This window comes from Salvia hispanica, chromosome 1 (genome assembly GCF_029641045.1).
Source record: "Salvia hispanica isolate PSC_SH4W2 chromosome 1, Shi_PSC_v1, whole genome shotgun sequence".
Taxonomy (NCBI): domain Eukaryota; kingdom Viridiplantae; phylum Streptophyta; class Magnoliopsida; order Lamiales; family Lamiaceae; genus Salvia; species Salvia hispanica.
In genome coordinates, this window is record NC_142692.1 from 54349831 (window position 1) to 54362038 (window position 12208).

At 38.1% G+C, this 12208-nt stretch overlaps 2 protein-coding genes across 2 annotated transcripts; both read left to right on the top strand.

Moving 5' to 3' along the window:
• The first annotated feature begins 3840 nt into the window (after nucleotides 1-3840).
• LOC125219653 (pentatricopeptide repeat-containing protein At3g50420) lies at nucleotides 3841-6624 on the top strand. The gene has a single exon (XM_048121685.2). The coding sequence runs from the start codon at nucleotides 3897-3899 to the stop codon at nucleotides 6261-6263; it is 2367 nt and encodes a 788-aa protein (XP_047977642.2). The 5' UTR covers nucleotides 3841-3896; the 3' UTR covers nucleotides 6264-6624.
• A 2403-nt stretch (nucleotides 6625-9027) lies between these two features.
• Nucleotides 9028-11317, top strand: LOC125223866 (uncharacterized). Its single transcript, XM_048127177.2, has 5 exons — nucleotides 9028-9336; nucleotides 9408-9635; nucleotides 9966-10049; nucleotides 10333-10462; nucleotides 10554-11317. Exons 1-5 carry the CDS (start codon nucleotides 9059-9061, stop codon nucleotides 11130-11132), a joined length of 1299 nt encoding a protein of 432 aa, XP_047983134.1. The 5' UTR covers nucleotides 9028-9058; the 3' UTR covers nucleotides 11133-11317.
• Nucleotides 11318-12208: the final 891 nt, after the last annotated feature.

Consider the following 12208-nt stretch of genomic DNA (forward strand, 5'->3'; position numbering starts at 1 on the left):
GACTTTGCCTATGGTAAACTTTGCATGATGCATGATTTGAGTGCTATATATACACATTACCTCTATACACTTTGAGAGTGAGAGAACACTTCCCATCTTTGGAAGTTTGCCACATGTGAGTGCTTGAATTCAAGGTGTTCCACGAGTTAGTAATGAAAGTGCACTAATAAGCCTTGCTTGATTTGATTGCGTTAATACATGCTTAAGCTATTCCTTCATCTTTTGAGGCAATTATGACGTCTAGTCCTTATGCATTCCGTGCGTCTATTCTTGTGTCTTTATTGTTTTGTTCGAGGACAAACAAAAATGTAAGTTTCGGGGAGTTGATACGCTCGGATTTTGCACGGTTTTAAGGCCGTTATTTGGTCCATTTTTTATGTCAAAGTCACTCTACACGCTCATTATTTGCATATTTTATCTATTTTGGTATTTTGACGTGTTTTGTGAGAAATGTGCATAATTGAGCCGAAAAAGGGAGCCAAAATGCAAAGTCTGGAAATCCGGAGTCAGAAGGCGACCGGCGACCGCCGCGAAGTTGTACGGCGACCGCCGGCGCCTGGCGAGCAGAGCAGTGCAACGGTCCGCCTCAGAAAATTACACTTGGAAGAGACGTCTCGCCCGGCGACCGCCGAAAGTCGTGCGGCAGTCCGCCGCCAAAGGAACAGAGTCTCTAGACTCCAACGCGGCGACCGCCGGCCAGGGTGCGGCGGCCCGCCGGAGAAAGACGACGAATCCGAGATGCCCTAGATTTGCTCAAGATTTACCATATTTTGAAGATCTTTTCCTTCTACAACAAAGATTGACTTTTTCCTATAAATAAGACCTCAAACTTCGTTAAATTAGAGAGCTTCTACTTGCAAAATAATTCATAGAGATCTCTATCGTTTATCTCTGTGTTTTATCTGCATCTAGTTGTTATTTGCTTTTAATTGTTTTCAGTTTTCCAAAAGTTTCCAAAATCTTTCGGTTCTCCAGATAGTAATTGAGTATTAGTAGAAGATAGACATTTTGTGTTTGTTTTCCCCGTGTTCGATATCTGGTACTGACCTTTAGCTATACTATTCCTACTCTGTATATACTTGCAGATATTTATAATGCTAAAAAATAGTGCATCAACTAACACCAAACTACGCTGACCAATCTGAGCTAGGACCAAGTGTGTGTATGCAAAGGAATCAAGAACAAGAAGTGAAATGAGCTCCGATTTCAGCCCTAGAAGAGAGCTGAATTCCTAAAGATATTCTAACTAAGAATGCTTGTGAGACCCCCCTTCTAACTACGGCTGGGACTCCCTTCTTCTTGTGTTGGGCTTCCTTTATATAGATAGGCGTAGGGCTCTGATCCCTAGGGTACCATCCTCTCTGAAATGTCATTGTTGCCCTTCACATTTTGTGGTGGGGTCTCTCGTTCTATCTTCCATGCGGAACTCAGCTGGCTCCATTTTATTCTTGACTTGATCCGCTCGATGCCGCAGGTTTTTGCTTTCTTTTCTTGATTCATGGGTCCGCCCAACTGATTTTCTCTTTCTTCTGAAAATGGCGGATTTCACACACACCTGGCTCAAAAATAGACGTTAGTTTATGGATTTGAGTACAGTTTTTCCACGGAACACATGCATGAAACGAGCCTCATCAGTGGTATAGCACTGAAGGATCTAACAGTTAAGATAAGTCTTTCTTGCTATTTACTGAAAGACGAGGTCTCGGTGATTGTTATTTCTTAATCATTGTTGACATAACATTGAGCATACGATATTGATTATGCACTACTTTGATTTATCAAATGGTGCGGATTTTTCGCAATCCAAGAATCCTGATATCTTGGGTAGTGGTGATCAATGTCTAGAGGTGCTAGTATTGTTATTGCAATGAATCGTGTGCTGGGTGAGTCCAGTTTGATAATATCCTCAAGAGGTGTTCGAAAAAGGTTTTATTATTCACGGACAGACTAAAATAGAAAAACGAGACCCCTATTCACGGATGGAGGGAGTAGTAGTTTCATAATATAATGTGAGAAGAGGTCCATTACCAAAATCAATAAAAGTGAAATGAGACAATTAATAAAGGATGAACATAAACAGAAAACTGGGATACATAATGGAAGACGGAGAATAAAAATAGGATTCACACTAAACTAACTTTCTTCATTCACTTTCCTTCATAAAGTTATACTCCCTCCGTCACGGCATTTTTTTCGGCACGAGATTTAAGAAAAATTGTTTTAAATGAGTTAAGTAAAAAGTCAAAATAAAGTAGAAAGGAAAAGATAGAGAGATAAAGAGAGAGTAGAGTAAGATAGAGTAAAGTACTTTTTGCCATAAAAGGAAATGACTCAGCTACAGTATGACAATCCAAAAAAAAATACGACTCAGCTATAGAGGGAAGGAGGGAGTATAACTTTTTTTAAATCTATCATAATCAAATATGAGACATTTAATCAGAAGCGTGCCGTAGAATAAAATAAATAGAAAGATACAAAAATAACTAACAAATTATCTATAAAAGTAAATATAACAAGTTTGTGAAAGATAAATTTAAAAATCCTTTCTAATATTACCTCCATTTGTTTTAAAATAGTAACTCTTTTTTTTTAGTCTATTCTTCAAAAATAGCAATTTTCAAACTTTCCACTTTAGAAAATTTTTACACCCGTAATAAAATGGACTCCATCATCCACTTACATTAATTTCATTACTTTTTTCTTTCCCCCTTTCTTACTTTACCAATTTTTTTCTCCATCTCTCTTAATTTATCAAATTATGCATTAAAAGCGTCTTCCGCTTCAAACCCTTCTATTTTTAAAAAGGAGGTAGTATTACACTGACTAGAGACTAGAATGAATGGGAGAGGCAATCGAACAAGATAGAGTACAAACAGGGGCGGACACACGTGGAGAGAGGGTAGGGCTTAAGCCCTTACCCAATTTTTTTTTTTTTTTTAATTTTCTATTTTCAAATTTTTCAAAATTTGGAAAAATAATGTTAAGCCCTTACCAAATAATGCTACTGAAGACAAAATTATCTTGTGATGAAGAATTGTAAGGGGCTGAAATTAAAGAAGGGGGAAGTAAAAATCTGCAGAAAGAAAGTGTAACAATGGTGTCTGGCAGAGAGGGAAGAAGATAAAGAAAGTGTAATTTTATAAATGAATTAATTAATTATAAAAGTAAAAGTCAAACTTACCACACTTACCCCACTTTATATGTACTCGTTTTTAACTTTAAAAAATAGAGAACGCGTAGTGCTATCACTTTTTTAAGGTGGGCACACGTTTTTATTAAAATTTAAGAAGAAGTGGGTACACGATTTTGGGACTTTTAAAAATCAAAGGAATACAGAGGGTTTGAGTTTTTGAGACTTTACAGAAATTAACATTCAAATTTTACATAAATTCTGAGGTAAAGAGTTTATTAAAGTTGTTAATTTTATATTTTACCTTTTGTCTTTTTAAGATTTTTATAGAATAGTTGCAAATTAAAAAAATGATAACAATGTTAGTTGCGAGCTAATAGTTGTGAATTGTGATTGTCATATATAGAATACAATTATGTGGGTGTTGATAGTATCTTATTGATATAAACTAATGAGAGATGAGTGGATAAATGACGTTTTAATTGTGTATATTGAGAATGACCTGTTTTTAACTATTGATAACGAACGAATCTTACAACGTTTTCAATTAATGAGAACACGTAGAATTCAGTTGTCGCCGCTTTAGAAGCTCTGACATGTTCTTTTTATTAAATACTCCCTCCGTCCCATAAAAATATAGGCAAGGGGTATAGCATAGGAATGAAGACAAAATTGGTAACGTAACAGAGAAGAGGAGAATGATAGTTAAAGTAGTATTAAGCGGATAGTGGGACCTACATTATTGAATTAATATAACTTTACAAAAATGGAATGCACATATTTTTGTGGAAGAACGGACGAAAATGGAAAATGCATATATTTTTATGGGACGGAGGGAGTATATTTTGCACTAGTTCGTATTAAATATATAATGAAGCTCAGCCCTTACGGCCAATTTTTTCTGCGTCCGCCCCTGAGTACAAATCACTGGAATATATACACCGAGAGAATTTTGAGGTCATCATGCACTCATTTTGCTATTCCTCATAGACAGGCAAAAATCAGACATTTTATGCCACCTTCACCACCGTACAAAGCTTCTTTCACAGCATCTCACCTCCTCCGGAAATGCGCCGCCACGACCTCCCTTCGCGAAGCCCGCCGCCTCCACGCCGTCCTTCTCACCACCACACTCCCACCAACAGAAACCCCTCTATTCATACACAACAACATCCTCTCAATGTACGCTCGCTGCGGCTCTCTGCTGGACTCCCACCTCCTGCTCGACAAAATGCCTCAGAGAAACATCGTGTCTTACAACGCCCTGATCGCCGCCTATTCTCGTCGCCCTCATCACGCCCATCTCGCGTTTTATCTGTTTGATCAATTGGCGCACGAGAGCCACGTGCCGAATGGGTCCACCGTCACGAGTCTTTTGCAGGCTTCGGCTGCACTTGGCGACCTGGTTGCTGGCTCTTCATTGCACGCTCATTGCGCGAAAACTGGATTATCGGACAATGTACGTGTTCAAACATCTTTGCTTGGGATGTATTTTAACTGTGGGGATGCTGACTGTGCTAAGAGAGTCTTCACTGGGATGAAGGATAAAGATGCAATCGCTTGGAACTCGGTTATATCGGGCTATGTGAAGAATGGGAAGATATTGGAAAGCCTTCACCTTTTGCGGACTATGTTAGAGGATGAGATTAAACCAAATTCATTCACATACTCATTGGCATTGAATGCTTGTGCCAAGTTGCAAGATTATGATAGTGGGAGACTTGTTCATGCTCATATTCTTTTATCTGGCACGTGCGTTGATCTACCTCTGCATAACTCACTTCTTGATATGTATTCTAGCTGTGGCAGCACATGTTCCGCCTTTGATGTCTTTCTGAGAATCGGGAGTCCTGATTTGGTGTCTTGGAACACGATGATTGGTGGATTTGCGGAAAATGGAGACGGTGAGAAGGCTATGGAGATGTTTATTCGTCTTAGGCAAGCATGTCATGTGAAACCCGATGAGTATACATTTGCCGCTATTATTGCTAGTACTTGTGGTTTCCCTGCTCGTGATTATGGAAGGCTGCTTCATGCTCAAGCTGAGAAGGCAGGGCTAATGAGTAGTGCATACGTTGGAAGCACACTGTTGTCCATGTATTTCAGCAATGGTGATCCAGTGTCTCCTCGAAAGATTTTCAGCTCTTTTGAACATAAAGATGCTGTTCTGTGGACTGACATGATCGCTGGGCACGTTAGGATAGGTGAGAGCGAGGGGGCGCTGAGTCTATTCCTTGAAATGTCAAAGGAAGGTTTAGGTTTAGACAGTTTCGTTCTAAGTAGTGTCTTGGCCGCTTGTGCTGACCTTGTGACTTTAAGGCAAGGGGAAATGGTGCATTCTCTGGTGTTGAAGACGGGAAATGATGCTGAAGTTTGGGTGCACAGCAGTCTGGTTGATATGTATGCCAAAAACGGGGAGCTCGGCTCTGCTGCATATGCGTTTTCTTGTCTGCGTAAGTGTGATTTGATGTGCTGGAACTCTATGCTTACAGGATGCGGTCACCATGGGAAGGCGAAGGAGGCCTTTCAAGTCTATTTCAAGATGTTGAAGCATGGGCTCAACCCGGATCAGGTCACATTCCTTTCTCTTCTCGCTGCTTGTAACCATTGTGGTTTGGTAGACAAATCTAGATTCTTCTGGAGGAATATGAAGGAGCATCATGTCAGAGCGGGGCCTAAGCACTATTCGTGCATCATCAGTTTGTTGAGTCGAGCCGGGCTGTGGGAGGAGGCGGAGGAGATGATTGTTGAATCTCCTTTTGCAGATGATTATTTGGAGTCGTGGAGAACTGTTTTGAGCTCGTGCATCAAGAACAGCGATCTGAGGGGAGGAATCCGTGCTGCGGAACAGATTTTGGAAACGAACGCAGAAGACAGTGCAGCGAGTGTACTGCTTGCTAAGCTGTATGCTGCAACAGGGAGGTGGGGTGATGTTGCGGAGACGAGGCAACATATGAAGAATTCTATGCTGGAAAAAGAACCTGGTTTGAGCTGGATTGAAGTTAGGAACAGTGTTCGTGTGTTCTCTTCAGGCGAGCAATCCCAGTTGCAACGCGGTGAAGTTGAGGCCGAGCTTGGTAATCTTCTGGGGAACATGCTGCCAACCGTAGCCGAGGACATAATACAAGGATGACACTCTTTCCTTTTTAGTCTGTCCCTAAAGAATATACACTTTCTAAATTTGGAAACTAAACCCGAGTCCTATATCACCTTGCACAATCAACCTGCGATTCTATGTGGGTTCGACTCTACTTGCCCTTTACACCTTACTACTGAGCGAGTGGGATATAAATTGTTTCTTGACCTGAAGTCACGCAACGACATTGCAAACTCAGAGCAATCTAACTGTCGAGACGACCAACATCAGTCGAGTCAATTAGATACTATATAAAACATAAATTTTGTGATAAGTGAATGACAATTTCAGGTTGTGATGAATCTGAGTATATATGCATCTAGCTTATATCATATTATTCAGATTTACGTTTAAGTGATTATATGTACTTGTAGCCATGAGATGTGCAGGTGATACAAGAATAGGATCAAATTCCATAAAGTTGCAAATAACAACAATGTATAAATTTGACACCAGGCTAACAAGTTTTGTACATCCGGCTGTTAATAACACAACGCATAATATCGATGAAGATTGACAACTAACAAAAAAAAAAAAGTACTCCCTCCGTCCACAAAAAATAGAACACAATTACTATTTTTGGTCGTTCATAAAAAATAGAGCACAATCATTTATGGAAAGATTCTCTCTTATTTTTCTCATTTTCTCTTACTTTTTTTTTTCTTTCTCTCTTATCCCCACATTCCACTAATACTACTTCCTCTTACTTTTTTTCCTTATCTCTTACTCCCTCCGTCCCGGCTAAGATGACACATTGCTTAGCCGGCACGTGGTTTTAGGAGTTATTGGTTAAAGTATTTAATTAGAGAGAGAGAAGGTGAGTGTAAGTATTAAAGTAGAGAGATAAAGAAAGATGTATATTTTAATAGGAGTGGAAAAAAGTGGTTAGGTGTATTAATTGGAGAGAGAAAGTTACCAAAAAAGGAAATGTGTCATCTTAGTTGGGACAAACTAAAAAGGAAAACGTGTCATCTTAAGCGGGACGGAGGGAGTACTTTTTTGCCCTTCTCTCTTACTTTACCAATTCTACATTAAAACCCGTGTCATACACACTTTGCTCTAATTTTTGTGGACGGAGGGAGTATCATTAATGAAAAACATCAAAGATCTCGAAGTTGCCTTAGATTCATGGGAGTCATGTATTTTTCACCACCATTCACAAACTGTTTGGAGATTATAACGTTAGCAGCCTCGCTAGGGTGGTAAGGATCCTAGAAAACATGTTTACAACGGTCCGAACACATGCTCGACGTTGGCCCACATGGTACTATGCGAGCAAAAAATTCCCTACTCATATTTAAGGGCTGATCCAACATTTGTGGGAGAGACTGTATCTTTTAAATTTCAGAGTTTGAAATTTTGAGAGGGAAACTTTTGCAGAATGATTATCAAAAAATGCCTTCATTTATTTCTCTATTTAATAAATTATAAAATCAAGAAATACTTTATAATATTAATAATTTAATAATCACAAGATGTCTGACTACAACGTAAAATTTTAGGAGTTGTATTTTGGTTTGACCATTGGAAATTGATGGTTTTTTTTAGCTTAGGTCAGCGATATTATGTCCAGGTATTCTTTTGTCACGAGCAAGACACTTTAAGTCAAAATAAAAGTGTATAATCACGAGTATAGGTCAAAAGTGATCCTAAATATATGGTTGAAATATGTAGTTGGTCTAAAACATTCACTTTTATGAAAATTGGGTTCTAAACAAATGAAATTGTCGTCGGATTGATAACTTTTTTACGATTCCATAAAAAACTGACGGTCAATGTCTGATTAGTGTTAGATAGGACCCATAAATAATAAAGTAAAAGAGAATGAGAAAAATGTTTCTATAAATAAATATGAACCATTTATACGGGATTGACGAAAATGGAGTAATTGGAATTATGAAATTTTGTCATAGCCCAATATCATCCCGACCATAAGACTAAAATATAAAACACTAGTATTAAATAACAAAGTTTTAATTTTTCTGAATTATCTCTTTTGAGAAACAATATTTTGCTGATGATCAAAACCACTTGTATTCAATAAAAAAATTGTATTTAATTTTAATTATTCCTTCTATTCCATGTTAATTTTAATTTCAGTATAATTAAATTATTTATATTTTTGGTAAAAAGTAACTCTTTCTCTTCTACTTTATTCTCTCTTATTTTATTCACCGTCCACTTACACTAATCTCTTTACCAAAAGTAAGTGTCTCATCTAACAAAGAACAAATGGAGTATTAATCAACACTAGTATTTTGAGTATCCAATGATGTTATGAATTAATTATCCCAATAAAAAAGTACTCTCTCCGTCCCTGCTAAGATGATACATATCTTGGCCGGCACGAGATTTTTAGAGTTATTGTTTAAAGTGTTTAATTGGAGAGAGAAAATATGAGTATAAGTATTAAAATAGAGAGAGAAAGATGAAATATTTTAATATGAGTGAGAAAAATTAGTTTGGTGTATTAATTGGAGAGAGAAAGTTTCCAAAAAAGAAAATGGGACATTTTAGTTGAGACAAACTAAAAAGGAAAATGTGTCATCTTAAGTGGGACGGAGGGATTATATACTACTATTTGGTCAAAAAATTCGTCTTAAATAATGGGAAAAAACGCCCGTAAGTAAATTGGATCAATGGCGGCCCAATATATGAAAATTTAATATTCGGCCCAATATTAGGCAAAAGGGGAAAGGGGGTTTTATCGAGTGACGCGACGCTGAAATTTCCCTCGTCCCGATTAATATGACCGTTGCAAACTCCATTTCAAAAATCAATAGTAATTTGAAATGGTGGCTCTGGCAAATCCGGCGCCGGAAAACCTAGACATTCCCCAACAGGAACAGATGCAGCAGGAGGAAGATGATGAGCTTGGCTCCGAGATTTCCGATTATGAACTCTGCAGAGAGGAGCGAATCAGAGAGAATCGGGAGAGAATGCAGAAGCTCGGAATTTTCTCCCTTTCTCAGCAACTCAAACCCTCTCCCGTCAGATCCTATCGCAAAGCTCCGCGCCTTCACAATCCGCTGCCTCCCTCCCCTGCCGGCCCCACCCGCCGCTCTTCCAGGTAGTGAAATTGTATGTAGATGGTGAATTTTGGAATAAATAAGTATTGGTGATCTGATTTTTTTTCCATAGGCTGCAAAGCTCTACGCCAGTTACTTACTGCGAAATCGACATGGGGAAAAAGGAGAAATCAGTGAAGGAATGGAGAGAGGAGGGGTCGAGACCTGAAGTTTACACTGAGGAACATGACAAATTGCTGGGAAGCACTGAAATGAGCTGGACTCTTTTTGTTGATGGATATGGAAAAGATGGCAAGAGGATTTATGATCCCATCAATGGCAAAACTTGCCATCAATGCAGGTCGCCTCTTTATTCATTACTTTCTTTATCATAACTTTTTGACTACTGAGAAGATTTGTTGTTGTACTAGTTACTAGTATAATTCTCTGTTTTCAACTTGAAATTAGGGATCCACACTTTTGCTTCTCACACAACTTTTGGAAAGAAAAACAGTTTCGATTTATATTAGAGGTCCAAGATATACCTTGCATTAGTAGTTTTTATTTGAGAATTTATGGCGTCTTGCAACAAGATTGACTTGATGTGATGCGATGCGTATTTCTAATTTGGTGATGTGTATGATTGTTTTTGTGGTGTTTCTCATTGCTGAAAAGTGCCCCAAATGTGCAGGCAAAAGACTCTTGGTCAGCGTACACATTGCAGCAGCTGCAACATGGTCCAGGGACAGTTCTGTGGAGATTGCTTGTACATGAGGTATACCAATGCGTAAACATTGCTTTTCAAACCCAGCTGAATGCAGAATGTGTTGAGTGGATGGTGTATATCTTTTTTATCTATTGTATTCCATGGGGTTTAAACAGGTTAATCTTCTTCTTCCTATGTCATTAACCGGTAAAAAAACAAATCCGTCGTTATATGTCACTCTTTATAAGTTTTTACGTATAAATGCTTTCTACGTGTTGTGGCAGTGAAACCAGTCATATATAATTGTTCATTACAAGTATGGATTTTATCAAGAGCGACCGTTTTCTTGCAGGTATGGGGAAAATGTGATCGAGGCAAAAGCAAATCCTGACTGGATCTGCCCGGTTTGTCGTGGAATTTGTAACTGCAGTTTGTGCCGGCAAGGAAAAGGGTGGCCTCCTACCGGGATGTTGTACAAGAAGGTAAATGCACAAACTCAAGTCAACTTGTTTCCTATTATACATTTTCCACAAACAGCATTGAAAGCGGACGTTAAAGTTTTATCCTTTTCAGATTGCAAATCTTGGCTACAAGTCAGTGGCACACTATCTTGTCCAAACACGTCGTGCAGATACTGATAAAGAGAGCAATGCTGGCAGCAAGGTTCCAGTTTCTGCAAAGAGATCGCTGCCCTTTTCGGACATAGAGGTAACTGGTGAAGAAGGCGATCTTTTCAAACCTAGCGACAAATGTCCAAAACCTTTGCCAGATCCTGTTGATGCTGCTTTGGCAAAGGATCAAGTTGAACATCAATTGAAGCCCGAAGTTGAAGAAGATTCTGCTGGGTGTGACGACGATAAAGAAACTATACCTGTGGCTGGTACAGCATGCATAAATGCTACAGAGCCATTGAATGATGAGGCAATAGCTGAAGCTCTTGAAAGAGGATGTGATATCAAGTGCGTCGCTGGATCAGAAACGAGTCCAAAACCGACCAAGAAACGAGGGCGCTATGAACCAGCACCAGATAGTATTGGTGGGAGGTTGAGAATGAGGCGCAAAGAGCCGCAGTTGGGAGGTGCGATCCGTGCAGACACAACAGCAGATGTGGGAGGTATTGCTAGTAGATTGAGAAAGCGTCGCAGAGCGTAGTTACTGACATAACAACAACCTATTCATGGTTTTGGTTTTGAGGTGTCTGTTGTGATGTAGTTTAACTGACAACTACATTTGTCGTGAATGATGCATGCAATCTCTCACCATGTTTTGCCATTTTGCTTGTAATTTAACTTCCCTCCATCGAGGAAACATTCTGAGAAGCTAATTTTTGCTCGGTATGCACTCGCCAAAATGCATAGCTAATTAATGAAATATTTATATGAATAGCTGGAGAGAAGTAATACTAACTCTCAGCCCATATATCGCAGCTGGGCAGATAAAATCCCTCTCATTTTCTCTCTCCCTGCCTCGCTCCAGAAATGACAACAGATCACACATGTACTGTAGCATCAGCCCAACTCAGCATATTCTATGAAGATAAAAAAAAAAAAAAAAAAACGACATTCTAAGAAAATTATTAATAATCTTATCTACTAAATTTGCGTATGAAGGAAATAAATAGAAATTATGAAATAGGGAATCGAGATATCAAAAATCATTTTTATATCAAAACTAAGACTAAACTAAATTCATTACATTAGGATGACCAACTGCTTAAAAAATCAAAATCATGTGGCATATTTATATAATTTATTTTATGTAGAAAGGGTAAAAATCAAAATCAAAATCAATCCTTAATAATCTAAAAAAAAAACCCATAAAATTAAAAAATTTTATATACTTTTTTTATTTAAATTATTTTTCACATATCATAGTTTTAAGAAAATGATATTTATTGAATTAATTGAATAGAATTTGTATGAGAGGTAAAAAAGTAAACAAAATTGTCGAGTGAATAAAGTAAGAAAGAGAGAATAAAGTGAAATATGAAAAGAGTTGCTTTTGCTAAAAAAAAAGGAAATCAATCACTTATAGTGGGACAACCTAGAATGAAAAGTTAATCACTTATGGTGGAACGAAGGGGGTATCAAATCAAAGGTAATTTTACGAGGATTCTAACGAAATCTCAATTGAATATATTTCGACGAAAAAATTGCAAGAAATTGTAATTTGTATATTTTTATAACGACTTACAAATTAATGCTCCACATTGCATTGCTATGATGACC